Raw genomic sequence first — 26,793 nt, forward strand, 5'->3', positions numbered from 1 at the left:
CTTTTCCCCTTTTGTGGACAGGTACAAGGCACTGCACTATCCCAGCAACTGTGAGAAGATAACCATCCTCAATGTGACCCCCTTGGAAGCAAAGGTGAATTTCTTCTTTGAGCACGATCACAAAGCGGACACGTTCCTTTTAGACCCTCCCAGCATGAGGCTGAAACCTAATGAGAAGCAGGTAGGAGACTAGCAGGTAGGGCAGGCACTGGTAGAAGTGCCTAGGAGCCGATCCTCTTGCTCACTGAATGCTCTTCTGTATTTCTTTTTGTGGGGATGGCGCTAGGAGCTGAGCATTTGGGCATACCCCACTTCAGCTGGCCTTGTGGAAGACAACCTCATCTGCTGCATTCAGGAGAACCCAGAGCCAGTGGTCTTCCGCCTCTGCTGCCAGGGGGTGCAGGTGGAGCTGGGGGTCAGCCCCAAGCAGGTGCATTTCGACAAGCTGCTTCTGCACAGGTCAGTCATCCAACAGCCCCTCTCCCGGGGACGAGAGCTGTCAGCTTCAGCTTCTCTTGCTGACTGTGTGACCACTCAGATTGGAGCTGGGCAAGCATCCCTCTTTCTCCCAGCAATTCCCAGTCTCTTGCTCACAGTTCCTCACTGGCTTCAGTCTCCTATAACAGCCACGAGCTCCATAGCCCCCCAGCAATGCTGCGTGATGGGCATCTTGATGCGTTTGTATCTTGCCTGCTGGTTCAGAGAGCAGTCCAGTTGCTCCTCCTTATCTCCCTTCTTTTGGATACACTTCTAACACCAAGCTCTCCCTCAAGGACCTCACCTCTCAAGCTTGTGACATAGAGAAGACATTTAACTATGGTTTCATATGCATGGATAGGGCTGCTGCAAGTTGCATTCAGTTGCAAGACTAGCATGACCATCAAGCAACTGGTGCTGAGTGTCTTCCTGTCTCTGCAGGAGGGACAGCAAGACCCTGGTCCTGAGAAACAGCACCCCACTGCCCATGGCCTGGCGGCTCAGTGGGCTGGAAAACCTCGGCGAGGACTTCTCTGTGTCGCAAGACAGGGGCACCGTTGGTCCCCGCACAGAGTTTGGCGTGCATCTCTATTTCAAGGCCACAAAAGCTCTAAACATTAAGAAGACAATCCGACTAGAGGTGAGGGGGACTGTGCCCTCCCTGGCAGAGAAGGGCAGAGTGATCAACCCTGTGCTCTTAGGGATGGAGTCTGTGCTTGAAAGGATACTCTGCAAAGAAGGGCAAAAGGATGAGCCTCCATGAGATTTCTTTCTACTTGCGTTGCTGGGGGGGAAGGCCCTTAGCAGCAAGGGACTCTCACTGAAGGATGTTTTAGAAACTAAGTGACTGCTAGGGTGCTCTTGTAGCTGAGCTTCATCAGGCAAGTATATTGTGAAGTCAGGAAGAGATGTGCCTAACAGATGTAAGGGTGCTATGACCCCTACTTCTGCTGCCTCAGACTGGGTTCAACAAAACATGCGGTGCATCCCTGAGCATCCACGTCACCCCAGATAACCAGCCACTGCCTCTGCAGGGCTTACGCCTGGGTTATGAGGCTGCGTCCTGAGTCCATATTACAACCACCTTGCTGCTGTGCATGGTTGAATGCTGCTCTTTGGTTGTCCAGACTTCAGTGTGCTCCCTGCACCCATCCTGGAGTCCATCTGGGGCTCTTAACATAGAGCAACAAACTCCCACGCTGGGATTTTGTTCCCCATGGTTCAGGGGGGCTGCATTTCAGTGAGGATGCTAGGTGATTGAAGAGAAGAGGGTTGATTGTCAGTGCCGCCTGCTTTGGGACACCTCACACTTCTTGTGGTTGTTTTTACATCACTGTGCCTCCCAGGGTGCTTTAGCAGCAGCATTCCCTGCTGTAGGAGTGCAGAGTTGGGCTGACAGGGTTTCTTACTGCAGCAGAATCCCACTGGGTCAGCCCTTGAGATGAACAGGTTAGGAAAGCTTGGGAGTCCGCAAATGCTTGTCAAGTAGGGGAGGCCATGGTGGAAGCAGCCGGCAGAGACAAGGGCTCATATGTTGTCTACAAAAAGAATTTAGGAGAATGCTCTAAGCAGTGTTTGTTTCCTGCTGGCTCAGGTTTCAGATGCAGAAAATGTCCTGGGGATTGTTCAGATTGAAAATATCCAAATCCTTGCGGAGGCCTATGATGTTGCTCTGAGCATCAGCATTTCTAAAGGTCAGTGGATGGCCCCAAAACAAAGTAGTCTGGGTGCATTGCATTGCCTTGGCAGGTGGGCAACCAAAGCACTTGGGACAGGATGGGGTAACATGCAAGTGTGGCACGGATACATAAAGCACATATGCTGCAAGCTGCGTGGAGTGCAGCACTGTGAGGGCGCAGACAGCCTTGAGTCTCTCACCTGTGAACTTTGAAGTGTGCAACTTCATGTGCAGATTGATTTGGGGGCTTTGAAACAACAGTGATGTGAACAAGCAGTTAGCAACTCCTGAAGGCTCAGCACAGCACATAAAGTTGTTGGATCTGTGCTTGGAAGCAAGGAGATGGAAACTGGGCTCCTTAGCTGCTAAACCCTGCAGATATTCTCTGAGTAAGAAGAGAAATGGCAGTGAAGTTAGCTAGAGAAAACTTCCAAGAACAGAAACTTGCTGAGAAGGGTTTTGTGCCACCTGAGAACTCCAAATATGTATCTTGTCACTTGGTGTAGTCTGCAGCAGCTCACAAATGTTCACCATTTCTTACCTCACTCTGTGGGTTTTCTGCAGGTACAGATGGCAGCGTGGATTTTGGAATCCTTAAGGTCCTGGATGATGCGAAGCAAGTGCTGACTCTGAAGAACAAAGGGAAGTACGAGATTGCGTACAGGTGGGTCCAACTGCCTGGTCTGTGAATGCACGGTGCCACCATCTGCCCAGGCCTGCATTCTCCTTCTGTCCATGGCTAGAACCTGTTCCCATGCTGGCTACCTCATGGTCCAGGTAAATACAAAACCTGTGCTCTCTAATCTCAGATATTTTAATAGAGAATCCAGCTGTACACCAGCAGTTCCTCACAGCTCAGCAGGAACCAGAAGGAGGGATCCTGAAATTTAAGCCACTCACTGCTGAGATTCATTTTCTTCCTTTGAGGGTCAGCTCATTTCTCTTTATGAGACTCTTTTAAAGAAGGAATGAAAAAAATCGGTGTCGAGGTTAGCTTGCAACACTCGTGATTGTCAAGATCTGGGATTCCCAAAGCAGGGCTGGACTCTTACCCTTTTATTTTTTTTATGGTCCTATGCAAAGTCTTGGCTGTGCTGGTGGCACTTGTACTTTTAACTGCAAAGGTCTTTGTTCCTTCCCTTTCTCCTCAGTTTCAAGCTGGAAACTGCAGATACCAATGTACCTGACTTGGCATCCCACTTCACTGTCCAGCCACAGAAGGGTGTGTTGACTGTCTCCGAGCGCCCTGTGCAGGTCCAGCTGCTGTTCCACCCCAAGATGGAAATGAATATTGAGGACAAACCCATCCTGCACTGCCAGGTGAGCTGCCTGGGCCAGGCGGTGTTAGCGCACCATGTCTTGGGAGTGTAAGCAGGACATGAGTCTTCTGGAAGGAAGGCTTTAGCTGGGGAATCCCCTCTCATACATATGTAACAAAGTCTTTCAGAAACCATTTGTGATGCTTCCTAAGTGGAACTGAAAATCTGGCTCTGGAGAAGGTGTTTAAACAGGGAGGGTGAGCCGATGGGGACCTGGGATAGGGTCAAGGAACAGAGATAGAGACTGGCCTCTTTGCTGTATTTACCAACCCCTCCTCCGGTTGCAGGTGATTGAGCCCAGCATCTGTGAAGGAGGTGAGACCATTGCCATCATCCCAGTGAGGGTGTCAGCGAAAGCTGTGTTCAGCAAGTACGGCATTTACCCTGCCTCGCTAATCAACTTCGGTGCCATGATGAATGGCACCAGGAAAACCTGCACCTTCACGCTGGAGAACAAAGGCATCCTCGACTTTAAATTCCTCATCTACCGAGCAGACCAGGATGTACCTGTGTTGCCAAGGAAAAGGTGAGAGAAGACCTGCACCACCCTTCCTGACTGAGGAGGCACCACAGCATGGCTGGTCTGTGACAGATTACCGTCCATTTGCGTCACTGGCTTGTGAACAGGGAGCAGAAAAATGCCTCAGTACCCCCATGTGTAGGACAAAGCTGGTGATAAAGATAATCTGTAGTCCATAATCTACAGCAATAGGTGCTGCAGGCAGCCCTCCAGGAGCCATCAGGAGCAGGAAGGCTTTCCTCCGTGGGGAGGAAGGCCAGCTTTGGCCTCAGAGAAAGGTAGGGGGAGCTCAACATGATGGATGTTTTCTGCTTTCTCCTCTTAGTGCACATCAAATGAAATCTGCCCGCTCACATGAGAGTGAAAACTTAAGCAAAATTACTCCCTCAGTGAAGCAAAGCAAGCACTCACTGCAAAAGGATGCAAACATCTTCATGCAGGTAGGTGGCTCCTGCTCCCCAACACATGCCGCTGCAGGTGGTGTAGGAGGATGCTGCTGTGCCCAGGCTGGGGGTTCATCTCCATGGGATGGGACGTGGTCTGCATGATGGAGGTCCATCATCTCCCAGCTACAAGCAGAGGCAGGAGCTGCTCGGTCCCACTGACAGTCCCGTGCTCTGGCTCAGACCTGGAGTTGTGGGGTCAAGAGAGGGGAGCAGGTCCTGTGTTTGGTAGCTGCTAGCCGAAAGAGATCTCTGAATACCAAAGATGGAGAACATCCCTGTTTGAACTCCTAGTCCATTGATATAAGATGACCTTGCTTTTTCTTCTTCCCAGCCCCCTCTCTCCTCTCCTCTCCCATCATATCTCACAGTTGATTCTGCTCTTCTGTTTTCTCCCTGGAGGTTGAAGGATCCCAGCTACCACCTTCACCCTTTACACCCAAACTCCTTTCTCTATGCCACGCAGGACAAGCCTACACTTCCTCCCAGCTTGTTCATGTCATCCTGGGGCTGCCTTTGGGCCAAGGAGTCATCCCTCCCTGCCCTGGGACTGGGGGCTTGGGCCTGGCTGGAGGCCAAGGAGTGGTATACTCCTTGCTGGGGATGCTCAAGGTAAGGCTGTTAGACATCAGCCTCTCCTGGGACTCTTTCTGCAGGCTCGCTTCACTCTAGGCATGTTCACGGTGTACCCTGGCTTTGGCTCCATCCCTCCTGGGGGCCAGCAGATGATCACGGTGGATTGCTACGCAGAGCCAGTGGGAACATGCAAGGAGTACCTGTCCATCGATGTCAGTGACAGAGACCCCAAGGACAATCCCCTTGGCATCCCCTATACCCTGTTTGCTGAGTCCTGCCTCCCAGGTATGCCCTGTCCACAGGTTCCCACAGCCAGACCTCCTGTTGATCAGCACCCAGACTTGCTGCTGGGACAGAGAGACACCCTGACCCTAAAGGACTGTCTTAAAATCTTCAGAGGTTCCAGTCCTTTTCAAGTCCACCAGTGGGGAGAGGCTGGGAGGGAGGCATGGAGGGACAAAAGAAAAACAATACCCTTTAAGACTGAGGGTGACTGAGCTCCGTCCTCACAGCCAACTCCCCCACCCAGGTTGGGTTTTGCAGTGACCTGGGCAGGAAGGGCTTATCAAGCCTTTTGAGAGGCCAACAGAGTCCATATAAATTCAGCAGGAAGGCTTCTCCATCCTCAGCCCTTCCTCTTGTCTGTTCACAGCGTTTGTGGTTGACGACATAGAGTCCATCTTTGAGGAGCATCGAATCTGCAGCAACATCAGTCTCTGCCAGATCCTACAGACAGTGCAAGACAAGGGTGTGTTCATCACAGATGAGAACAAGTTCATCTTCACCAATGTTCTGGTTGGGCACCGGGCCACAGCTCGCTTCAAGATCCGCAATGTGGGCAAAGTTCCCTGTGACGTGGTCCTCTCCATCAAACCCATCCCTGGTAAGGTAAGAACAAAAGGCCAAGGTGACTGTTGCTCTTTAAAGGCTGTGTGGTAACCTGCTGTGTTTTCCAGATTCATTGCTTCATCTTGCTTGGACTAGTCCAGCTCAGTGCAGGTCAAACTACAGGGGAGAACAGTAATGCCAGGGTGACAGTTAGGTTGAATTCAGCATGTCTCAAGCAAGGATTTGGCTCGCTTCTCTGGGTCTTTGGTGGGACACCTGAACCCTTCCAAATATCTCTTGGAAGCACACTCAGAAGGGGGCTTTTACTGGACTAATGTGCCAGGGCTCAAAGCAGACCATTTCCTCAGGCTCCCTGGTCTTTTGCTTCTCTTTAAAGGCCAGTTCTAGATTATTTGCAGGGTTTTCCATGCAGTCCCTACCTCCCATGTACGCTGGGGTGGCTACCCAGTGCTCAGAGCAAGCTTTTGCACTCCTGGGCTTTATGACAGCTCCCTCTGCAAGGTCAGCACCATTTTGGAGTCACCCCATGAGATGGAAGGAGCCTGTCCAGCGAAGCAGGAATGAAAATGCTGCCTGGGGCTGTTCCCCATGATGCATATATGAAGAAGACTGCATCATATTGAAGGATGTTTTCTCCTAACACCACTTTGTGGGTTTCCCCAAGCTTCACAGCCGCATTAGCGATGTTTTCGAGGTGGATCCCATTCGGATGTATGTGCCCAGCTGCTCCCACACCTTTGCTACAGTGACCTTCACTCCACAAACAATGCAGAACTACCAGTGCACTTTTGAGGCTTCCCTTGATGTCCAGGCAAGGTAACTCACCCTGTGAAATCTTGGCAGGGGGACCTTTCTGATAGCTGCCTCTCTTCTGGGAGGATGTAGGCCTCTTGTTAACCCTAATGCTTTCAGTAGCCTTAGGTAGAGTACTTAGCATTATATAATATAGGAGCATTAAGTGAAATATAGCATTATATAATGTAGGAGGCAGAGCAGAAAAATAAGTCATAGTTTAGCCTATATGAGTAACTATGAGGACAGTGCAACATTAGGTAGCCAACTGGAAGTTACTGAATCAGAAAGAAATGGAGATGTGCAACAGCTGAGCTGGGGCTTTCCAAGGACAAAGGTTTAGATGAAGAGGTTTCTGTGCCAGCAAGTCAGCATGCGTTATTTCCTCCTTGTTTATGTTAAAATGAGATGATCCTATGTAATTACCTGGGGTATATTAAGATATTTTATGTTAAGGAGTGATTGGACCCCTTATGAAAGAGGAGCCCAGTTCCTCTGTCCTGGGATTTGCATTTGTACCAGAGCTTTGACCTGCTCCTCCCCAACTCTTTAGTCGCTGAACTGGGACAAGATAAGTGGGCTTTCTGGCCTAATAAGCAGTTCCTGGTTTAGTGTCCTTGGAAATAATCTTTACTGACGGTGTTATTTATTTACTTCTCCCTTCTTGCTTTTATACCATTTTCATGCTGTGCTTGTGCTTTTTGCATATGTCTCATATCACCACAGCCAGTGAATTTGCTATGTCTCATCTGTTGCCTCATTATTTACCTGCTGTACTGCATGATTCGATTAAGTGAAATGATTTTTAACTGTTATTCTGGAAGGCTCTGGCTCTTCAGAGCAGACTCCTCTTGTGAATGGCCCTGATCTGACTGGGAGGAGAGGGGTGAGGGGGAGCTGTGTCATGGGGTACAGGAGCACCAGCCAGGGAAAACACAGTGGGTGGCACTTGCTTCATTACTTGGCAAGTGGGAAATGGGTTAGTGCCAGCCATAATGATTTGTTCTCTGCCTTTCCTGCAGCCCTGCAGCAATTAAAGCACAAAGCCTGACCTTCGATATCAGTGGAGATGGGAATCTGCCTCGGGTGACAGTCCTGCGACCGGTCCTTCACAATAAGAGAGGGAACCCTCTGCTGCTCTTCAAGAAGCTGTTGCTGGGTGATTCAGAAAAACTCCCTCTGGTCCTTCAAAATGGTGGCATTGTACCTGTCCAGGTGAGGACCTACTCAGGGAATGCTCTGATCTGGGAACAAGTCCTTGTGCCGTGGAGGAAAGGCGCCAGAAAACATGGTAGAGGGGCACAGATGCACTGCTACTGTGTGCATGCAGTTGAACACCAAATGAAACCCTTTCCCTGTGCTCAGAGCCACTCCTTCACAGGAGAATAACCCTCTCTGACTTTCTGGAAGATGCTTTGGCAAAGCAGTGGAAAGAGTCTCGTTTCTCAGCCAGATCCCTCTAGGAAAGTTCATCAGCTCTTCACCTTTGTCTCTGTCTCCTTTGCAGCTACTGCTGGTGCCTTCACTAGTCTTGACCCACCCTTGGGTTTTATGCTGGTTACTCTTTCCACACTGTCCCTCAGTGAATTGCATGGGAATGGGTCTCAGAAATTCTTTTTAAGCAAATGACTGAATTCTACTTTCCAGGAAGGGTGTTCCTCTTGGAAATGTGATTTTCTGACCAGCCTATCCTTTTCAGTTCAACACAAGAAAGTTGGTGGGGTATTTTTCTCCCTGTCTCTCTTCTCAAGCTTTGGTTCTCATGTGGGAATGTATGTTGTCCTAGTTACATTAGATTGTATTTGATCACATTTTACTATGTTTTAATTAAACTCAGTTATAGTTTAATTACATTTTACTCATTACTTTTAGTACTTTCTGTCCTGTTTGGTTATATTTTAATTATATCCCAATGCCTCTGAACAGTTTTTTTTTTTCTCTCTGATTTCACTTAAGCTTTGTGCTAAGAGCTGTGTTTGAAGCGGGGATGTGTGCTACGTTCCCTGTGCTGGACCAGCAGCAGTATGGTGTCAATCCGCATGTCATCTTGTACCCGCACCAGTGTAGTCATGCTCTGTGTTCCCTTTTCTCAGTTGATGATAGACCTGTTGGATGAAGGGGGAGTTTTCTTCTTGAAAGCCAGGCCCACCACACACTGCATCTACCAAGCTGCAGGCATGAAGGAGGACTCTCCTGGAGAAGGTAAATTCATTAACCATGAAATGTGGTCATCCACACAGGGGAAAATGTGTGCCCTGCTCTTGGCTTGGCCAAGCAGCAGCCAGATGTTAGACATAGTTTCTTTCCTGGGGCTCTCTGTACCCCTAGTTTTTTTATGTGGACTCTTTGCAGCGTTTCCTCCTAGCAAGTTGTAGGAAGTTTTTCTGTTCTTCTGGACATGGTGGGTTGAGTTGTGGGGAACTATCAGCACTTGAATGGACCGTCTGAGGTCTCTGCTGCATGTGGGGAGTTACCAGCCTGAAAAGAGGCAGCCCTTGAGCCCACAGCCAACAAAAGCCAAAACCACTCTTTGACTCAGCTTTATGTATGGCAGGAGCTGGCTGGACATAGTTTGAGTGAGAGCTGAGTGTTAACCTGAGGGTAAGACACTTAAGCAGTGATATGCATGGTAGTGTCGTAGTCTTGTGAATATAGGAGGAGGGTCTGGAACCAGTGGTGGGAGAACCTCTGCTTAGAGACAGCTGAGTTTCAACTTCTTATTCCTCTTATACCCCATGGAAATATTTCCTCTGTACAGCTCCATCACTTGTCTCTGATTTCTACTTCTGTGCAGAGAGGAAGCCCCACACCGCTTCCCTGGTCCTGCATCATGGGGAATTAGCAGAATTTGACGTGCTTTTCAAACCCACCCTGGCCCAACGTGCAGAAGGGAAGATCCACCTGTCAGTGGTGGACAACCCTTATGAAGAGACCAACATTCAGCTGGTGGGTGAAGGCTACGAGGATGATTTCACGCTAGATAACATCCACGGACTAGTGGCAGACAGCACGGAGGAGAACACTGAGGGCAATCTGGAGGAAGACATCATTGAGGGTAAGAGAGGAGAGGCTACCAAGATGGAGCAAGGAACAGGAAGATACACATTTCTGCTCACGCTGTGCCAGTACAGGCATGGTCCAGACTTAGCAGACAGATCCTGTTGCCTTTTGCAGAGCAGCCACACTTCAGAACACAAGGGAAGATCCTCTGTCAAGGGAGAAGCTTGCAGGCTAGCAAGGAAGGGTCAGAGATACCAGCATTCAGCTGAGTACCTCTAAAACGAGGTTTGCCATCCCATGGTATGCTATGGAGATGAAGACTATGTATGATAATTTGTGTCCTCTATATAACCAAGCCTGTGCTGTCACCCACCAGACCTGGTGGTTTGTGAGCATGCCTGCCATGTGCACAGAGGTGGTGCATGGTGCACTGCATGTCCCTCTGCACAGACACAGCCACGTGTTTAGGGGTGTGTCAGGGTGTATCTCTGCAAGTGATAGGATGGGGAACTGTATCTCCCGGAGGGAGGAAGGCTTGGAGTGAGGAATGGAGTTGGACATACATGTGTCTGTGCATGTGAGGGGGGTGGATGGACCTCACCACACGCTGAGATCCCTTGCTCTCATTCTTAACAGCTGCCAGAGTGGATCACATCCAGTTTGGGGACTGTCACGTTGGGACACCCTACCCCATGACCTTCACAATCACCAATCGCAGCAGGGTGGAGGTGATGCGGTTCGAGTGGCTGGCAGGCACTCCATTTCACTTCTCCCCCCAGGTGAGCTTGGATGGCTCTGCCTTTCCCCACTGTTCGAGCCCAGCCCGGCAGGTTCCTGGGAGCTAGCAGGGAGTCACCACATACCAGTGAGAGCCATTCCATTCCAGTGCCACGTAAGAGATGCAATCCCTGGCTTTGCTGGGGCAGGGCTGTCAGCCCCACAGAAAAGGCTTCGTGTTATGGGAGGTGGCATCTTTTGTTTGTACTTTTCTCTACCAAGCTCAGATAAATACACAGTAAGGTGTAGCAGATTCCTGGCACAGCTGCTCACCGCACCAATCCCTTTGCTGTCAGTCTTGCCCTTGCCAGTGATTCCAGTTTGATCTTGGCTCTCTGTCTCTCCCTAGGTGGGACACCTCCATGCTGGCTGTGCTAAGGACATCACAGTGACCTTGAAATCTGATGTCGCAGTTACCTTCAAAATGCACCCTGTGAAGTGTAAGGTGGCTAGGATCGCCTTGCAGCTGCCGCCAGAGCAGGTTACCGACTGGGATGACCGCCTGCACACTGTCAAGTGGGTGGATACTACGAGGGGCCCTGCAGCCACGTGGCCTGTCAAGAAGAAGGTAAGAAGCACAGTAGCAAAAGCTAACCTAGCTTGCACAAAAAGAGCTGCCAACAGTGGAAGTCCTCCATCTCTGCTGGCTAAGCAGCTCCTGCTTCCTCCTGACATTCAATCCATCCATGAGGTTAACCAGCAGTGCGTTTTAGGGGAGAGGTGGGAGCATGGTGACCTGATACGCTCACATAAGATGGGGAGGTCTTTTTGACAAGAGATGTTTAGCTACATGCAAACTATTGGTCTCTGCCAAAAGCTGAATTGTTGCAGTCTTTGATGAATGGGAGGTCACATTTTATGATAACACATTTTATGGTGTTAAAATCTCTTCATCTGATTCTGTGTGTTTTCACCAACAAGGAGCTAAATCCACTGCACTCTCTCTTCTGTTTTGAAGTGGAGAGCAACACTAGCACTCTTCCATGTATGCTGGCTAGCCCACCAGCACATTGTGGGTGAGCTCTGTCTACACTGATACCAGAGATTTTGGTTGTGGTCTCTGTATTGTGTGGGATATCTCATTATGAGGCAGCCCAAGCACTGTATGGCAGTCATGCAGGAGTGTGGAGAAGTATCATCTCCAGAAACTCTTGCTTTTACTATCATTATCGCCAAGCATGTTTATCTTGGAGGATGGTTCTTCCCTAGTTTCTGAACCGTTGTAAGATGTGTAAACCAAACTTCTTCCCAATCAGAGCATCAGCAGGCCTTCCTAGTGAGTTCGTTCCCATCCCAAAATGCCTGTCCCCAGCCCCCTCCAGCATGGCTGTTGCCCAACATGAGACATCTGGAACACACTTTTCTCCTAAGACAAGAAGGAAAAGGTGCTTTCTAGGTTTGTTCATTCTTGGGGTTCTCCATTGACAGAGCACCAGCAGGGGAACTTAATCCCAATTTAGAGGCCTGCTGGATTTATAGGGGGCCAGGAAAAAGGTCAGATGCTCTACAAGGTTGAAACACAGGGACTGATACCCGGCCATATTCCCCATGGGTGTATTCGCAGTCATGGTGGTGACTGCTTTGATCAGTAGATAGAAACAAATACTATAGCGGAAGGGTCAAGTTTTGTCATCTTTCCAGAGAAATAAATGGGAATGGTCCTTCCTCTAACCCCTATAACATGGCTGATTTTGGAGGCCGAAAGAATCCCTGCTCAGTCTGGCTTTCTGGGCTCTGCTCAGTGATTCTTCTGTCTCCTGTTTGGAGGTGATCGAGACAGACCCAGAACCAGCTCATACTGTCCTGGAGAAGAGCAGCCGCGAGGTGGAGCTTCGCCTCAGTGCTGTCGTTGACTATGCTGAGTTCAAGCTGGATACGGACATGATTCAGTTCAAGGAGACCTTGCTCTTCCAGACGAGGACATTCACGTGAGTGCTGGAGGCCAGGCAGGGACCTGCAAGCAGGAGCTGACTTTGCCCAGGGCTGACCCAGTGTCTGCTTCCCCAGAGCCACTCTGTGTTCTCTGGTGGCCTCTGCTTTTCCTTCTAGTCATGGTCCTGTGCCAGCAGAGGTTACACTGACATGTTCATTGCTCGGCTACTTAATAAACGTCTTCTAATTTCTAATAGACTGATCAGCCTTGGAGGAGGAGGATGCTGCCTGCTGGGTCTGAGGTTTCAGCTTCCACACGTAATCTGGCACATCCCAGGGCCTGGAGATCTCCCACATGTGGACCTGAGTCCCTTCTAGGGCTTTATGTTCAGTCTCACCTGCTGTTCATCCCTTTAAACAAATGATTTATTGTTTCATCCTCTCCAAGTCCTGGCTGGGTGCTGGCGTCCATATATCTGCACACAAAGCCAGGCAGGAGATGGTGGCTACCATCCTGCCAAGATGTGCCAGGAGAGGTTCACTTCTGCCATGCCTTTCTGCTGAGAACAGACATGGTTTTGCGCTCATTGCATGTTGCCTGTCCTCATATGCTCAAGTATGAGTTTGCAGTCGAAATAATGTCAAACTGAGACATAAAGACCAGAATAAGACCCTTGGATTAAGTCTCCTGGGCACCATGTCTGCCCTTTCCTCTTTACCTTCCAAACCTGGAAATACTTTGTCTTGGGGCAGCCCAGGGCAGCGATCCTAGACATGGCAGAGTTGTCTGGGGAAGAAGATGCTACTCAGCATAAAGAAAGGGGTGCCAGGAGCCCACCATACAGTGTTACTTCTCTACTTGTTTTGTATTTATTGGAGTTTTTATTCCTCCTCCTTGCTTTTCAGTTTCCAGCTGTCCAATACAGGGAATGTGGCCCTAGAATACACCTGGATGGCAGCTGTGGAGGATGAAAGGGCGGTGAGCCATACTGGGGAGCTGCTCCCACCCAGTCTGGATGGTAAGGCACTAGCTCTCTGTGGCAGCTGGGGTTGCCCAGAGTGTTTCATTTGGTAGCTGAGGGCTTGACCATGCCACTTCACCCCAAAACATGAATTGCTTTTCCATCCCTGTCCAGTTGTCCACTTCATCAGCATCTTCCCAGCTGCAGCTGAAGACTTTCTCCTTGCCCCCTCTTTGCCTTTCAGACCCTCCTACGCTTGCTCTGACACTTGTGCTCTGCGCAGGAGCTGAGCCTGAATCAGGGGAGAGCCATGTGGTGGGTCAGGACTGGGAAAGGGGACATCAGGGCACCTCTTTGGGAAGTCTCTGAGACTGGGAAAATTGATGCTGTAACAATGAGTTAGCTGACCTGCAGTCGTTGTCTGTGTGCAATTCCCCAGCCCAGGGCAAATGCAAAGTCACTGCCTAAAATTAACTCTCCTAGCTCAGGCATAGGAGTGTTTGCTGCAGGCGGAAACCCTGCTCACAGCAGCCATTGGAGCTCCACAGTGGGGCAGTGACTCATTAACCTGCAGTAATGTGTTTGTGTCTGAGCACACGGTTACCTTGGGAGCAGCGTGGCTCTGTGGGGAAACAGGGCTGTGTGTCCAAGAGGTCTTATCAGGATCAGGAGTGAGGAGAACTGTCAACCTTTGCGTTTCCCAGCACAGGCAGCTTGCTTGATGGTCAAGATGGGAGACTTCAGCCTAAGTTCTTGACGCTTTGAATGTGTTTAACTCCCTCCCCTGTGGGTCCTGGTGTTGGCCCTTCCCTGACACAGGGCACAGTTGTGGCTGAAGTCAGTCTGCTGGGCTGTGCCATTAGGTGGTCGTTGGTTATGAAAGCCTGACAAAGAGGAAGGAAGGAAAGGGTGTGGAGGACAGAGCAGCCCTGTTCCCCAAAGACTTCTCTCTAATAGGCACAGCAAGCAAAATTCAGTTCTGTAGGCAACAGGGGAGCAGGACTTAACACTGTCCTTAATGCTAAGCGCTGAGGCTGGCTGCACTGGGACATAAAACAGCACCCAGAAATTTTCCCAAATGCTGTAAAAGTCATCTCTACTGTTAGTTCCTGGGCATGGTTTGGGAATGAACGCTGGCCAGAAACCGTTCTGCAGGAGAAGTTTGTATCTAAGCTACCCAGCTGTGGAGATGAGAGTTCAAGAGCATGGAGTGAAGTGGCTGGCTTCAGTCCTGGGCCCATTTAATTTGCTAACGGATATAGCCTGCCTGGCCATCATCTGAGCATCTTGTACAGTGGTGTTCTGTGGTGTGTTTTGATTCAAGCAGTTCTCTGGGTCTCCAGTGGGCCTTTTCACTGTATTTGCTGTCCCCCACCCTCAGTTCTCCCTCCTGTCCTCACTTTCACACCTGTCCCCAGGACTTTCTGGGATTACAATTTAGCAAGCAGTAACACAAAAGCAAAAAGCAACCTGACCGCTCTCCCTGTTCCTCTTCAGGGGGACTCCTGCTGAAAGCACTTGGCCAGGGGTGCTCCAAGTGCATCCCAGCTCCCTTCTGTCCACCTGCAGCAGGAGGCAGAGGTGCTGGGAGCAGAGGATTTCTTTCTTGAAAGAAGATGTCCTGCTAACCTCTTCCTTATTGCAGGGGATTTCCTCTCCTCCACTTCTGGTGCCTCTGTGAAGCTCCAGTCTAGCTGTTGTTCGAGCCAGCTGGGCCGCACTCTGGAGCATGTCTCTTCCTCCCTGAGCTCATCTCTGAACACCATCAGTGCCACCTCGCTGTTTTCTGTTGAGCCCTGCAGCGGCACCATCCCTGCTGGCCAGGAGCAACTCTTCCAGATGAAGTTCTCTCCAGTGTACGTGGGGGACTTTGAGAGCTGTATGCTCTGCAGGTAGGAAATGTCCAGGCACTTTTCAACTCATGCTACTGATGGATAGTTGTGGTAATACCTCTGATTGGGGTGGGTGGGAGCATGGACCTGGGGACAGCCAGCCACAGAGGAGCAGCAGAAACAACCAACATACAGGAGCAAAGATGGTCATCTGGCCTTGGTAGAAGCAGGTATGGAGACAGTGGGAAAAGACATGGTATGAAATATAAAGCTCCTGGAGGGCTGCAAAATCTGGAATGAGACATCCAGAAAGGCTGTCAAGGGGCAAGCCAGTCCCTAGCTATGCTTCCTTATCAGATGAGCACAACCTCCTTATTTACATAGAAACCTGTGTGCTGCAGTTGGTCTCGAGACACATAACTGGTCATGTTTCTGCCATTTCACCTCTGCTGCCTCCGTGGCAGGGAGTGCAATTCTGTTTCATTTGCTGCTCAATGCTTGCACAAAGAGAGGATGCAACACTCTGTGCTGTACAAGGAGACAGGCAAGCAGCTGGCTGTCTGGAAACGTTAGTCTGGCTAATACCAGTCCCTTTCTTCTTAGTATTCCTAACCTGAAGCCAAATCAGAAGGGTCCAGAGGTAGCTGTGAAGGGGAGAAGCCTGATGCCAAACTGCCACTTTGAACTGGAAGACTCTGACTACATCACTGCAAAAAGGCGCAACCCAGAGTTGCAGGGACCAAAGGGGGCAACGTTAGATCTCAACACAAGAGTGATTGAGTTTGCAGCAATTGGAGTGTGTGGCAGGAACAGCAGGTAGGTGTGGGCATGGCTTCTCCTGTTGATGGTCTGTCTCCTGGTTACCCCCCCGAGACCTCTCCAGCTACTCTTCCAAGCCCAAAGGCACATCTTTGCCATGTCTGTGATCTACTGACAGTGACCACTAGTCTCTTTTGGGGCTGAAACAAGCTGGTCACTGAGGACCAACTGGCCAATTTTTTATTCTCTTTGTCCCTTTCTTCAATAAGGTATGGGTCAGTCTGGGAGGAGCACATATCCCCAGCCAGTGCAATGTGGCCAGTACAACCTTTGTCCCTTTGAAGAGCATCCTCAGGACATTCTCACTCCATTGAGATACCAGTCAGACGTGGTCGGTGAAGGCTGCAACTACAACAGAGTACCATCTTCCAAAGGAGTCTTACTGGACTTGATTTTACCATTTTAGCACGCAAGAGTTTGGCTATATCCTTGCTAATTTCTTTGTTGATAGCTGTTAATCTGTAGCCACCTGGGAAACAAACAGGGCCCTTAGAAAGCAGGTGAAATGTTTGTACTCACAGCATTGCTCCCCTATACCAAATAACTCCTTCCAGATGGTATCCAGGACTGGCAGTGCCTGATATCTGCTGCAGGACAGAGTCATTAATGTCCCAACACCACCTTAGTAGTCCTTTTTGCTTTGTGTGCCCAGGACCTTCATGGTTATGAACCCAACTGGTTCCGTGTATTCCTTCCAGTGGACTTGCCAAGACCCTGAAGCCCCACCAGGACAGGTGGCTTTCTTCTGCCTCACAGAGAGAGGTCAGATCCAGCCAGGGAAGAAAGCAGAGGTGGGTGCAGAAAATGAAGAAAGTGAGTCCAGTACACATGTATCCCAGTTTGACACCAGCTATGCCGACACTTATTGGGTGTCCCATCTCACTGTGAGCTTTAGCCAAGACGATGAAAACATTTGACTACAGTGTAAATGTACTGGCAGATGAAGCTGTTCTCACACTGTACCCACGTCTGCCATGCTTTTGGGCTGCAAGTGTACAGCAGCCTCTGTCTGAGCTGGCAGCAACATAAGATGGAGCTTCCCAGGGTTTCTCAGTGGTACAGCCTGCATTCCCCTCCCCTTATCCTGCCGAGGGCAGCAACTGTCCTTCATTTGCCTCTTTCTCCCCCAGATGAAGTTTGAATTCATTCCCCGGCACCTGGACATCACAGAATCATTCTGGGTCTTTACAGTCCCTGAGCAAAGCATTTCAGTCCCGTTCCTCTTGGTGGGCAACACCACTGACCCGCTAGTGACTCTGGACAGATCCCACCTGAACTTGCACTTGCTGTTAATCGGTGAGTACCGTGGTTATACCTTATATGCTCAGATGTGCACCACTCCAGGGGTCCAGCAGTCCTATTGTACCAGCAGGCTCCAACAAGGAAGCTGGAAATGGAAATGGGCTCTTGTGAGCAGATCATCCAGCTCCTGGCACCCAAGTGTACAAGGGAGAGGAAGGGGAAGGGAGGAAGGCGGATGTCAGGGACATGGCATGTGGTTGAGGCTGTTTCCAAGAGGGTATTTGGGGGTGATGTAGGGGAGAGCCCAGGGGGTCAGAAGCATGTTTTTGTGTTGGCATTCTGAGCATGCCGTGCTGCTGGCAATGGTCCTTGCTGCAAATTGGCTGCTGGGCTCACTCAGTGGGCAGTGGAGGCCCAGTGGCCAGAGGAACAAAAGGTTTTCAGTGGCTGCTTTGTCCTCTCCCCAGGGCATGAGGTACAGCAGACTATCTATATGATCAACAGTGAGAAGGAAGCCTTCAGCTTTGCTTTCAGAGAAAGCTCTCTCTTCTCAGAGGGATGCAATGCCTCCATGAAAATAGAGCCACTGGAAGGCTCCATCGCTCCTCTTTCAAGGTAACAGGGCTCACAGGCCAGGTTCCCTCTCCTGCATGCTAAACGTTGCACTGTTATTTTGCTTTTGAAGCTTTCTCCCCTCCTCAGTCACCAGGTGACTCTCAGCAATAGCATAGATATGCCTTGTTTCATTCCTTCGCAATGGGGACAGCATGAAACTGCAGGTTTCTGATTAAGTTGCTGTGTCAGGGTTACCCCAGTCTTCTAGGCCCCCTTCCTGGAGAAATTCAGGCTTTGGATCTTCTAGTTTTGATGACAAAAGCATGTTTGGGGGTTTTAACCCAGTGATCCCCTGGGATCCCCAGGCTAAACCACAACAGCCAGCAGCCTTAAGTATGCAAGGTCTCCTCTCTTCCGTGTTCCTTTAGTGACAGAGCCCACCATGCATGGTCTGTGCAAAGACACTAAGAGCAGCAAAGCACACAAGCAGCACTGCAGGCAGCATTCAAGGCCATCATGGAGGACGGCAACAAGCTTACACAACTAGCTGTGTTTTGCAGGATCACCTGTCAGAAAATGGATGCTCTTTTCCTGTAAACTGCAGCCATGACTTGCAATCAGACATGATCATGAGTTCAAGCAGTATAACAGATCACTAGCTCATCTGCTGATCCACCATGGATGTTTCTGTGCCCAGCCTGCCTGGGTGTAAGGAGAACACGTTAGCTCCAGGCAGCTTTGCTGAGGCTTAAAAGATGCTGAATTTTGGCTTGCCACAGGGTGCAAGATAAGAGAGCATCCTGTATCAGTTACTGTGGCTCACCTGAGAAGTTGTAATTTCTTAAATCTCTGTAGTTTGGTTGTGTTTGATCACTTAGCCAGAAATTACTTACAAAAATTACAAAGAGGCAGTTTGGTGGCACCCACATTGTACTGCTGGCACAGGAGCTGGATGATTCCTCTTTGCGAAGAGGATGTTACCCTTGTCGTATAGATCGGAGAGATTGGGGGTCTCTATGAGTGCCCTCCTCTGTGTTTAAGACAGAAGTGGGGTCTCAACCCAGTTCTACCCTGTAGCGCATGGGCAGGGCAGTAAGGTCAGTGTTAGCTCAGGATTTGCTGCCTTGTTGTTGTATCCTCTGCCATTTCATTGCATGGGATTATCATACCCTAAAGAGTTCTCACCAGGGCTTGCTCCATAGTGGAAGGCCCTGGAAGGGCAGAGTGCTGCTCCTGGTTTCTCCCAGAAACAGCCATTGCATAGCTGCTCTCCCATAGAGCAGGCAATGTGGGGCCAAGAAAGCTAAGAGACAGTGAACGGAGCAAGAAGTCTTTTCTTCTCAGGTTTCCCATTACGGTCTTCTTCACACCGACACTAGAAGGGGAAGCAGTCTTCAACGTCAAGTGCGATATCAAGAGGAAGACCCAGCCCCTCTCCTTGAATATCAAGGCCACCGGCTATAGCATGAATGTGTCTGTCAGGTGTGAGGACCGCAATGGCTGTGTCACTGAGCTCAGTGCACAGGAGATCAATGTCATTGATTTCAAGGAGGTGAGCAGTCCCTGAACCATTTGCCCCATGAAGCCCTGCAAGATTGGGCCTTAACCAGGAGCTTTGCAGATACATTTGAACAAGAGGGAATGGTTTTCTTCATTTATGGGCCTCTAGAGGGAGGGAGCGTGATCCTTCACACAGGTCATAGCTGAACATGAAAAATGCAGGAGCACGTTAGGAAGGAGCACTTGCTGGACCAGCTGACACTTTGCATGTGCTCCAACCCCTAGTCCTCGCTGCCTTCTCCCCACAGGTACAGCTAAACGAGAACATCAAGCACATCTTCAGCATTCGCAATAATGGCAAGTTCAGCTTCACCTTCTCGTGGAAACTGAGTGGCCCTGCAGCCTGTAAGCAGGTCCTTACCGTCACCCCTTGGACGGGTGCTGTGCGGGCAGAGGGGAAAGCAGACACCCAGCTGGCTTTTCACCCACAGAAGATGTGCTCTTTAAAGGATGTAGAGCTGATGCTGCAGGTGAGGCACCAGCATTTAATACGGACCTTCGCCTTCCCTATGCAGCAGCTTGGCAGCAGGAGCCCAGAGCTAGGTCTGAGCTCCATCACTAAAGAGCCTGAATGAGGCAGAGGCTCCTGCTGCTGAAATAAAGAGCCTGACAGCTTCTCAACAGAATGTTTTAATAAGTGCTTATCCAGGACCACTTTGGGAAGCGCTTTTGTGGCAGGACACATCCTGCAGGCCCTCTCTGCCCCTAATTTGGAGGGGTCCTAGATGTGCATGGAAATGGGGCTGTTTCTCCTTGCTAGACCCCTGCTGAGTCGGGTCCCACCGCTCAGAAAGGTCCTGTCAGCATGTGGCTGCACTGCTCGGCACATGGCTGCACAAAGCAGGGCCATGACTCTTCAAAACCCCTTTCCCTCTCAGCCCAAGCCTTTCACCTTCTGTTTCCATTCTGAGGTCCTTTGGCACCTGCTTTTCCTTATTGTTGCTGCAACCAGCTGTTCCCCCATCCTCTTCCTCAGCCATCTCTGGTGTTTGCAGTTGTAGTTTCCATCTCTTCAGCTGGCTTATGCTGTCTTTCTCCTCACCAGATCAGCAAGGGTCCCACGTTTACCTGCGTGTTTCTTGCCACTGTGGTAGTGCCCACTGTCCACTTCTCCACCACCAGACTCAACTTTGGAACCTGCTTCATCTACCATGCTGGGATGCCACCTGCCCGTCAGACCCTCGTCATCACGAACAAGTCAGACAAGGATATAAGGTAGGCCTTCTCCACACTCCTTTGGTCCTTGCTTAGGACGTGCTTGCTCCATGTCCTCATGACCCCGGTGGGCAAAATCCTGAGGATGCAGGGAGAGCAGACAGGAGAACCCTAAGTAGCCCTCTTGATGTTGTCTGAGCACACACAGCCTTGTGACACCTCTGCTCTTCTTTGCTGTGCTTTCTGCCAGCTTGAACTGCTTGTTCACCAGCACCATGCACCTGAAGGTGGACTTCCCAGGGTACGTCCTATGCCCAGGAGGGACAGTAGAGGTGCCCATCACTTTCTATCCCCGAGAGGTTGTGTCTTACCACGAGTTCATCCCTTTTGAAATCAATGGTCTTTGCCAGCAGACTGTTGAGGTCCGAGGAAGGGGCACGGAAATGAAGGTGAGATGAAATCCAAATCCTAAAACCCCAGGTGGCAAACAGCCAGTGTGGCTTTCTCTCTCATTTTCTTCATCTCTTCCCAAGCCTACCCTATTTTCGTTTTCTGCCACGAGGGTGGCAGAAAACCTTTTCTCCTTCTTTCCTTTTGCTTTATATCAATCCTTCCTGCCTCAGGTTGATGTTGTGGAACCACAAGGAAAGGTGGTGAAGCTGGGAGCCCTTTCCATCGGACAGACAGTGAAGAAGATTGTCACCATAGCAAACAACAGTGCTGCCCCTCTCACTTTCAAGCTCAGTCTCACATCCACCACGCCAGAGCTGGAGGAAGCTGGGGTAAGGCCCCTTCCTTCACTGGAGAGCACTTTGGTATGACTACAAGGATGCTTGCAGGTAGCTATGAGCTGCTCCGGGTGGGAACTAGCAGCTAATTACAATTGTATGCTGTCCTGTTCTCTGTGCTGGGACTGCTCTCCCAGCAGATTCTTGCAATGTGAATGCCTCATCTGAGCTAGGTGTCAGGATTCCCCTAATAGCCAGAAGTGAGAAGAAGGTACAATTCCTCTCACCTGTTTTAGATGCATACATTAGGATGCAGCCATGTATATTAGATATGGAAAGGTATCTTTAAAGACCAAGAGTTACAGCTCTTTTGGAGCTCATGTGAAATTACTTTGGAAGATGTAGTCCAGCTTACCATGGCCAGATGGACACATCACAGGAAAATACCTTTGGTACCTAGGGATGCGTACCAGGGAATGAGTAGGATTGGGGCAATGTTGATGGGGACAGAACAGGAATTGGAAGACTCTGTGGAGGATTCACAGCTCAGTTGCCAGATGAAGTAGTCTCCACTCATTTCTTTGGGCAGGTTCTCTGCTTGAACCCCACCAATGAACTAAGTCTGAAGCCCAAAGGAGATACCTGTAAAGTGGAGGTGACCTTTTCCCCAAAGTGCCGCATCCAGCCGTTCACCGAAGAAGTGATGTTGGAGTGCGGTGGCCTGGTGTGCTCCCTCTTCATGGTGCGGGGCTCCTGCCAGGGTATCCATGTGAGCTTGGACCAGGAACACCTCAGCTTTGGAGCAGTGGTGCAGCAGAGCTACTCATCCCAGCGTATCATCATGCAGAACACAGGCGACATAGGAGTCAAGTAATGCAAAACCCTGTCCTCTCTGAGGGCTGAGAGCTTGGATGAGGGTTGGATGGAGCTGTAGCTTGCTCAGATAGTTCCCCTCTGCTTTTCTATCCCAGTGGAGAGTCGTGCAGCCAAGGCTGTGCAGTCAGGCCCTGAAAGTTAGCAAGGGATACAACCAAAAGCTTCTTTACAGATGGGTGCAGCTGAGTCCTGCCCAACCTGAAGCCTTATTGCCAGATGGCTCAGCATCATGCCTGAGATTCTGTGGAAAAGCCCACAAGAGGCTTAGAAACAGCACACTGCATTCGCAGCCTCCCAGTTGCTAATCCTTCCTTCCTGTCCTTGTGCTTTCCCTGGCAAGGTTTAAGTGGGACATCGAGAGCTTCAAGCCAGATTTCTCCATCAGCCCCACAAAGGGTTACATCTCCCCAGGAATGGACATCCCCTTTGTTGTGACCTTCCGCCCCTCTAAGCTGAGCCATGCTATCCAGTATGAGGGCCTGCAGTGCTTCATCCAGGGCAGTGAGCCACTCCGGCTTACGCTGGCAGGATGCTGCATGGACACCCCTGTGACCAAAGAGGTAACCAGAGCTGAGACAGGATGGTTTCCCCCCTTACCCCACCATTTGCACCACATCTCTCCCAGGGCATGGACTGGAGGATATTTACATGCATAGACTCACTCCTGCCTATCATCCTGCCTGGGTATCCCAGAGAGCTGAGAAAACCGATGGGCAAGATTCCCAAAATTTCTAAGCCCTGTAATTGCTTTCCTCCCCTGTTAAAGGTGCTGCTTCTCCAGTGAGCACCTCAGCTGTCCTGGCTCTGTATTGCAGCACCCTTGCCATGGGGATACCATGCAGGACTCTTCTGAGACCCTCCCCACACAGCCACCCAGCTATACCACCAATATTGCACCCACAGCCACACTTTTCCTCCCTGTTGGGACAGGGGAGGGCATTCAGCACTAGGAGTGGGCAAGGCATCTGCATCCAGCTCCTGGGACACAGGGATGCAGCGTGGAAGACTCCTGACCCTCACGGGCATTGTGGGAGGGCGCATCTGACAGGTGTTGGCTCTTGCTCCCAAAAGAGAGCCCAGAGCTGCTCTTCAGCCTGCCCATGAAGGGGCTCTGCGACTGCAGGTCTTGTACAGGAGAGATATCCTTCCAGGACTTCCCATTTTCTTTCTCCCCTCTTTGGGAGGCAGCATACCCCTTCACCCAGCATGCAAAAGACTCATTCCTCTCCCTTCTGTAAGAACTGACAGCTTGATTTACACCAAAAGCTATGGCTCAAATGGAAATTTGCATATGATGAGGAAAAGCTGCTCCCTGTGCATAGAGCTAGTCAGAGTCTGAGTGGAAAGGATTCCACGGTATGACCAAGCAGCCTCTCTGCTCCTCTGTTGCAGACACTGACTTTCACGTGTGATGTGCGTGAGAAGCACAACCAGACCATCCTCCTGTCCAACCCAAGCAATGAGACCTGGACCGTGCAACCTGTCATTGAGGGGGAACACTGGAAGGGGCCTGAATTTTTCCATCTAGAGGCCAATCAACAAAACAAGCCTTACAAGATCACTTACAAACCCCTAACCATGACCTCTGAAAATAAGAAGCATCAGGTATGTGACCTGTGCCAGCATACTGACCTTCATAGCATGACCCTCATAGCTCACCCAGCTTTGGGCAGGAGGTTGGATGAGATGACCTTCAGAGGTCCCCTATGAATTGAAATTATCCTGTGATCCTATGTTGGAAGCTGGATTTCTTGGTGGCTAGAGGCCAGGTGTAAGGAAAGTTCAGGTGGGAAGTCTGGACTGACTACTTGTGGTTTAACCCCAGCCAGCAACTAAGCACCACACAGCCACTCGATCACTCCTCCTGCCCCAGTGGGATGAGGGAGAGAATCGGAGTAGTAAAAGTGAGAAAACTCATGGGTTGAGATAAGAACAGTTTAATAATTGAAATAAAATGAAGTAAAATAGTAGTAGGAATAATAACAATATAATAATAATAGTAATAATAATAATAATATACAAAGCAAGTGATGCACAATGCAATTGCTCACCACCCGCCGACCGATGCCCAGCCAGTCCGAGTAGCGATCGCTGTCCCCCAGCCAACTCCCTGCAGCTTATATACCAAGCATGATGTCATATGGCATGGAATATCCCTTTGGTCAGTTTGGATCAACTATCCTGGCTGTGGCCCCTCCCAGCTTCTTGCTGGCAGGACATGAGAAGCTGCAAAGTCCTTGACTAGTACAAGCACTATTTAGCAACAACATCAGTGTGTTATCAGCATTATTCTCATCGTAAATCCTACTAGGAAGAAAATTAACTCTATCCCAGCTGAAACCAGGACACCACTAAATGTATTGGAGCAGCTAACGTAAAAAGCCAGGTTGTTTGAAGGTCCATGAAATGAAATTTGTTCTTTGCAGCTGCTGGTCCCTGCCTGTGCAGCCCAGAGGGGCTCAGAGATCCCTGTGCTCAGTCAGCCCTGTGGGCTGCACAGGCTCCCCAAGCCCTGGGCACAACCACTTCTGCCAGCACTGCCCTGCTGGGGTCCTTTTGCAGTGTGCAGGGAACAAGAGGGACAAAGCTGCCCTGCCATTTCTCAGTGGCCCCCTGGCCATGAGCAGTCAGGTGGGAAACAACACAGAGATCTCTCTTGACATCACCTTCAGTAATGCAGGAGCTTTGGAAAGAGCCCTTCCTGCAGGTCTCAGGCTGGGCAGGTGGGGTGACTGGCCCCTCTGTTTCCATGGGCACTATTTCTGAGACACACCAGGGACAAGCTTTTAAATCATGGGGGTCAGTTCAGAACAGCTCTGGGGTGCTGGAGGTGGGTGTCAGACACCTGCCCCTTGTTCCCCTCCAGTTCATCGCAGACCACACCAGAATTTAGGCCAGAGCAAGAGTGGAGGCCAGAGACTTCTGGGCTCAATCTCCAGGGAGCAGAGCAGATCTGTGCCCTGTAGGGTTGGATATGCTCTGTATCTGTAGTGTACAGCCTTGCATGAAGAGTCCTGCGGTTTTCAGCTGCTCTGGAAGCAGAGGAGATGCCACAGGCAGGTGGCTGTGACCCATTGGCACCCAAAATGGGTACTGGATATGAGCTTTTCATGGCCCACCCCAGCTGGTGGGACCCTGCCGTGTTAGCTTGCAGGTTGCTCTCTTGTCAGTAATGCTGGAGCACTGCTGGGGCAGTCGAGCTTAGCAGCGACTGACACCCCCTTACCATCGCTGTCCCTGCACAAGCGCAGGGCTGGCAGCCGATGTGCCCAAGTGTTGTGGTTTAGCTCCAGCCAGCGACTAAGCACCACACAGCCGCTCACTCACTCCCCCTACCCCGATGGGATGGGGGAGAGAATCGGAGGAGTAAGAGTGAGAAACGCTCTTGGGTTGAGATAAGAACAGTTTAATCATTGAAATAAAGTAAAATAGTAATGATAATAGTAACAGTATAATAATGATAATAATAATAATGATATACAAAGCAAGTGATGCACAATGCAATTGCTCACCACCCGCCGACTGATACCCAGACAGTTCCCGAGCAGCGATCGCTGCTCCCCGGCCAACCCCCCCCAGTTCCTATACTGAGCATGACGTCATATGGTATGGAATAGCCCTTTGGTCAGTTTGGATCAACTATTCTGGCTGTGCCCCCTCCCAGTTTCTTGTGTACCTGGCAGAGCATGGGAAGCTGAAAAGTCCTTGACTAGTATAAGCAGTACTCAGCAACAACTAAAAACATCAGTGTGTTATCAACATTCTTCTCCTACTAAGTCCAAAACACAGCACTATGTCTGCTACTAGGAAGAAAATTAACTCTATCCCAGCCGAAACCAAGACAGCAAGTTAGTAAGGCAAAGGGGTGTTAGGAAGGTCAGACCAGCTCTGCTGTAGGGCTGGTGTTTCCTTGCTTTGCTCAGACATGCTGCCTCTGTGTCCTGTGGCTGTGCCAGCCCAAGCAGGTACAACATTGCCATCTCCACCTATGCAGGACACAGGGCTGTGGTCACAGCTCTGCCAGCTGGACCTGCTCAAAGCTGCTCAGGTGAGACAGCCTGAGATATGGGACTGTCCAGGTGTGCTTGAGAGCCAGTAACTGGTCCAGACAGAGAGCAGGAGAGCTCACTTATCCTATTACTTGTCTTCTAGGGCTCCATCTTCTTCCCATTGCCGGATGGGACAGGCTTGTACTACCTCCTGCAAGGGACTGCTGAGGCCCCAAAGTGCTCAGGGACCATTTTCCGGCAGGTACCGTGTAGGACTTCCTACACTGAGCTCATCCCCGTCTCCAACTGGCTGAACAGACCACAAAGGTGAGTCTGGCCCAGGAAGTCTCATCCCATCAGCAACCCACTGCCTGGAAGCTCCTTCCTGCAAGCTTTAAACTCTCCTTGGCCATTTCTGGCCATAGGTGTCTGGGATCACACTACCCATGTTCTGCCTATGCAGAGCAATCCTGGAGGGCTTTCCTCCAAGGTGGATGAGAGCTGGCTCCCTCTGCCTGAGGCATTGAGGATGAGAGGGGCTGTGTTGTACCCCCACATGATGGGTATCCTATGGGAGTCCTTCCTGTTTACCTTCACTGCACCCTTCTCACCCACAGGTTCCTTGTGGTAGTGGACATACTCAAACCAGAAAACCTGGAAAGCAGTTCTGTGCTGCAGGGGCTGGAATACATTGATGTGCCAGGCTCTGCCAAGAAGGACTACAAGCTCACGTTCCTCTCCTACAAGGAAGGAGTCTTTAACACAGTGGTAA

At 50.3% G+C, this 26,793-nt stretch overlaps 1 protein-coding gene across 1 annotated transcript in view; it reads left to right on the forward strand.

Annotated features, from left to right (window-relative positions):
• HYDIN (HYDIN axonemal central pair apparatus protein) overlaps positions 1-26,793 on the forward strand; it is a 153,238-nt gene that overhangs the window by 123,964 nt on the left and 2,481 nt on the right. The window contains exons 49-81 of the mRNA XM_075714834.1: positions 22-181; positions 287-459; positions 919-1,117; positions 2,072-2,171; positions 2,720-2,819; positions 3,307-3,475; positions 3,762-4,000; positions 4,320-4,434; positions 5,094-5,298; positions 5,666-5,901; positions 6,527-6,678; positions 7,677-7,869; positions 8,748-8,856; positions 9,449-9,709; positions 10,291-10,433; positions 10,781-10,999; positions 12,199-12,359; positions 13,210-13,322; positions 14,911-15,157; positions 15,701-15,913; positions 16,569-16,707; positions 17,047-17,212; positions 17,626-17,773; positions 19,058-19,265; positions 19,522-19,743; positions 20,319-20,488; positions 20,679-20,877; positions 21,052-21,210; positions 21,746-22,026; positions 22,373-22,592; positions 23,425-23,637; positions 26,185-26,348; positions 26,639-26,789. Coding sequence (XP_075570949.1) covers positions 22-181; positions 287-459; positions 919-1,117; positions 2,072-2,171; positions 2,720-2,819; positions 3,307-3,475; positions 3,762-4,000; positions 4,320-4,434; positions 5,094-5,298; positions 5,666-5,901; positions 6,527-6,678; positions 7,677-7,869; positions 8,748-8,856; positions 9,449-9,709; positions 10,291-10,433; positions 10,781-10,999; positions 12,199-12,359; positions 13,210-13,322; positions 14,911-15,157; positions 15,701-15,913; positions 16,569-16,707; positions 17,047-17,212; positions 17,626-17,773; positions 19,058-19,265; positions 19,522-19,743; positions 20,319-20,488; positions 20,679-20,877; positions 21,052-21,210; positions 21,746-22,026; positions 22,373-22,592; positions 23,425-23,637; positions 26,185-26,348; positions 26,639-26,789 — 5,947 coding nt within the window. The remainder of the gene's footprint in view (positions 1-21; positions 182-286; positions 460-918; positions 1,118-2,071; positions 2,172-2,719; positions 2,820-3,306; positions 3,476-3,761; positions 4,001-4,319; positions 4,435-5,093; positions 5,299-5,665; positions 5,902-6,526; positions 6,679-7,676; positions 7,870-8,747; positions 8,857-9,448; positions 9,710-10,290; positions 10,434-10,780; positions 11,000-12,198; positions 12,360-13,209; positions 13,323-14,910; positions 15,158-15,700; positions 15,914-16,568; positions 16,708-17,046; positions 17,213-17,625; positions 17,774-19,057; positions 19,266-19,521; positions 19,744-20,318; positions 20,489-20,678; positions 20,878-21,051; positions 21,211-21,745; positions 22,027-22,372; positions 22,593-23,424; positions 23,638-26,184; positions 26,349-26,638; positions 26,790-26,793) is intronic.

The sequence above is a fragment of the Pelecanus crispus genome, chromosome 8 (assembly GCF_030463565.1).
Source record: "Pelecanus crispus isolate bPelCri1 chromosome 8, bPelCri1.pri, whole genome shotgun sequence".
NCBI classification, from domain to species: Eukaryota; Metazoa; Chordata; class Aves; order Pelecaniformes; family Pelecanidae; genus Pelecanus; species Pelecanus crispus.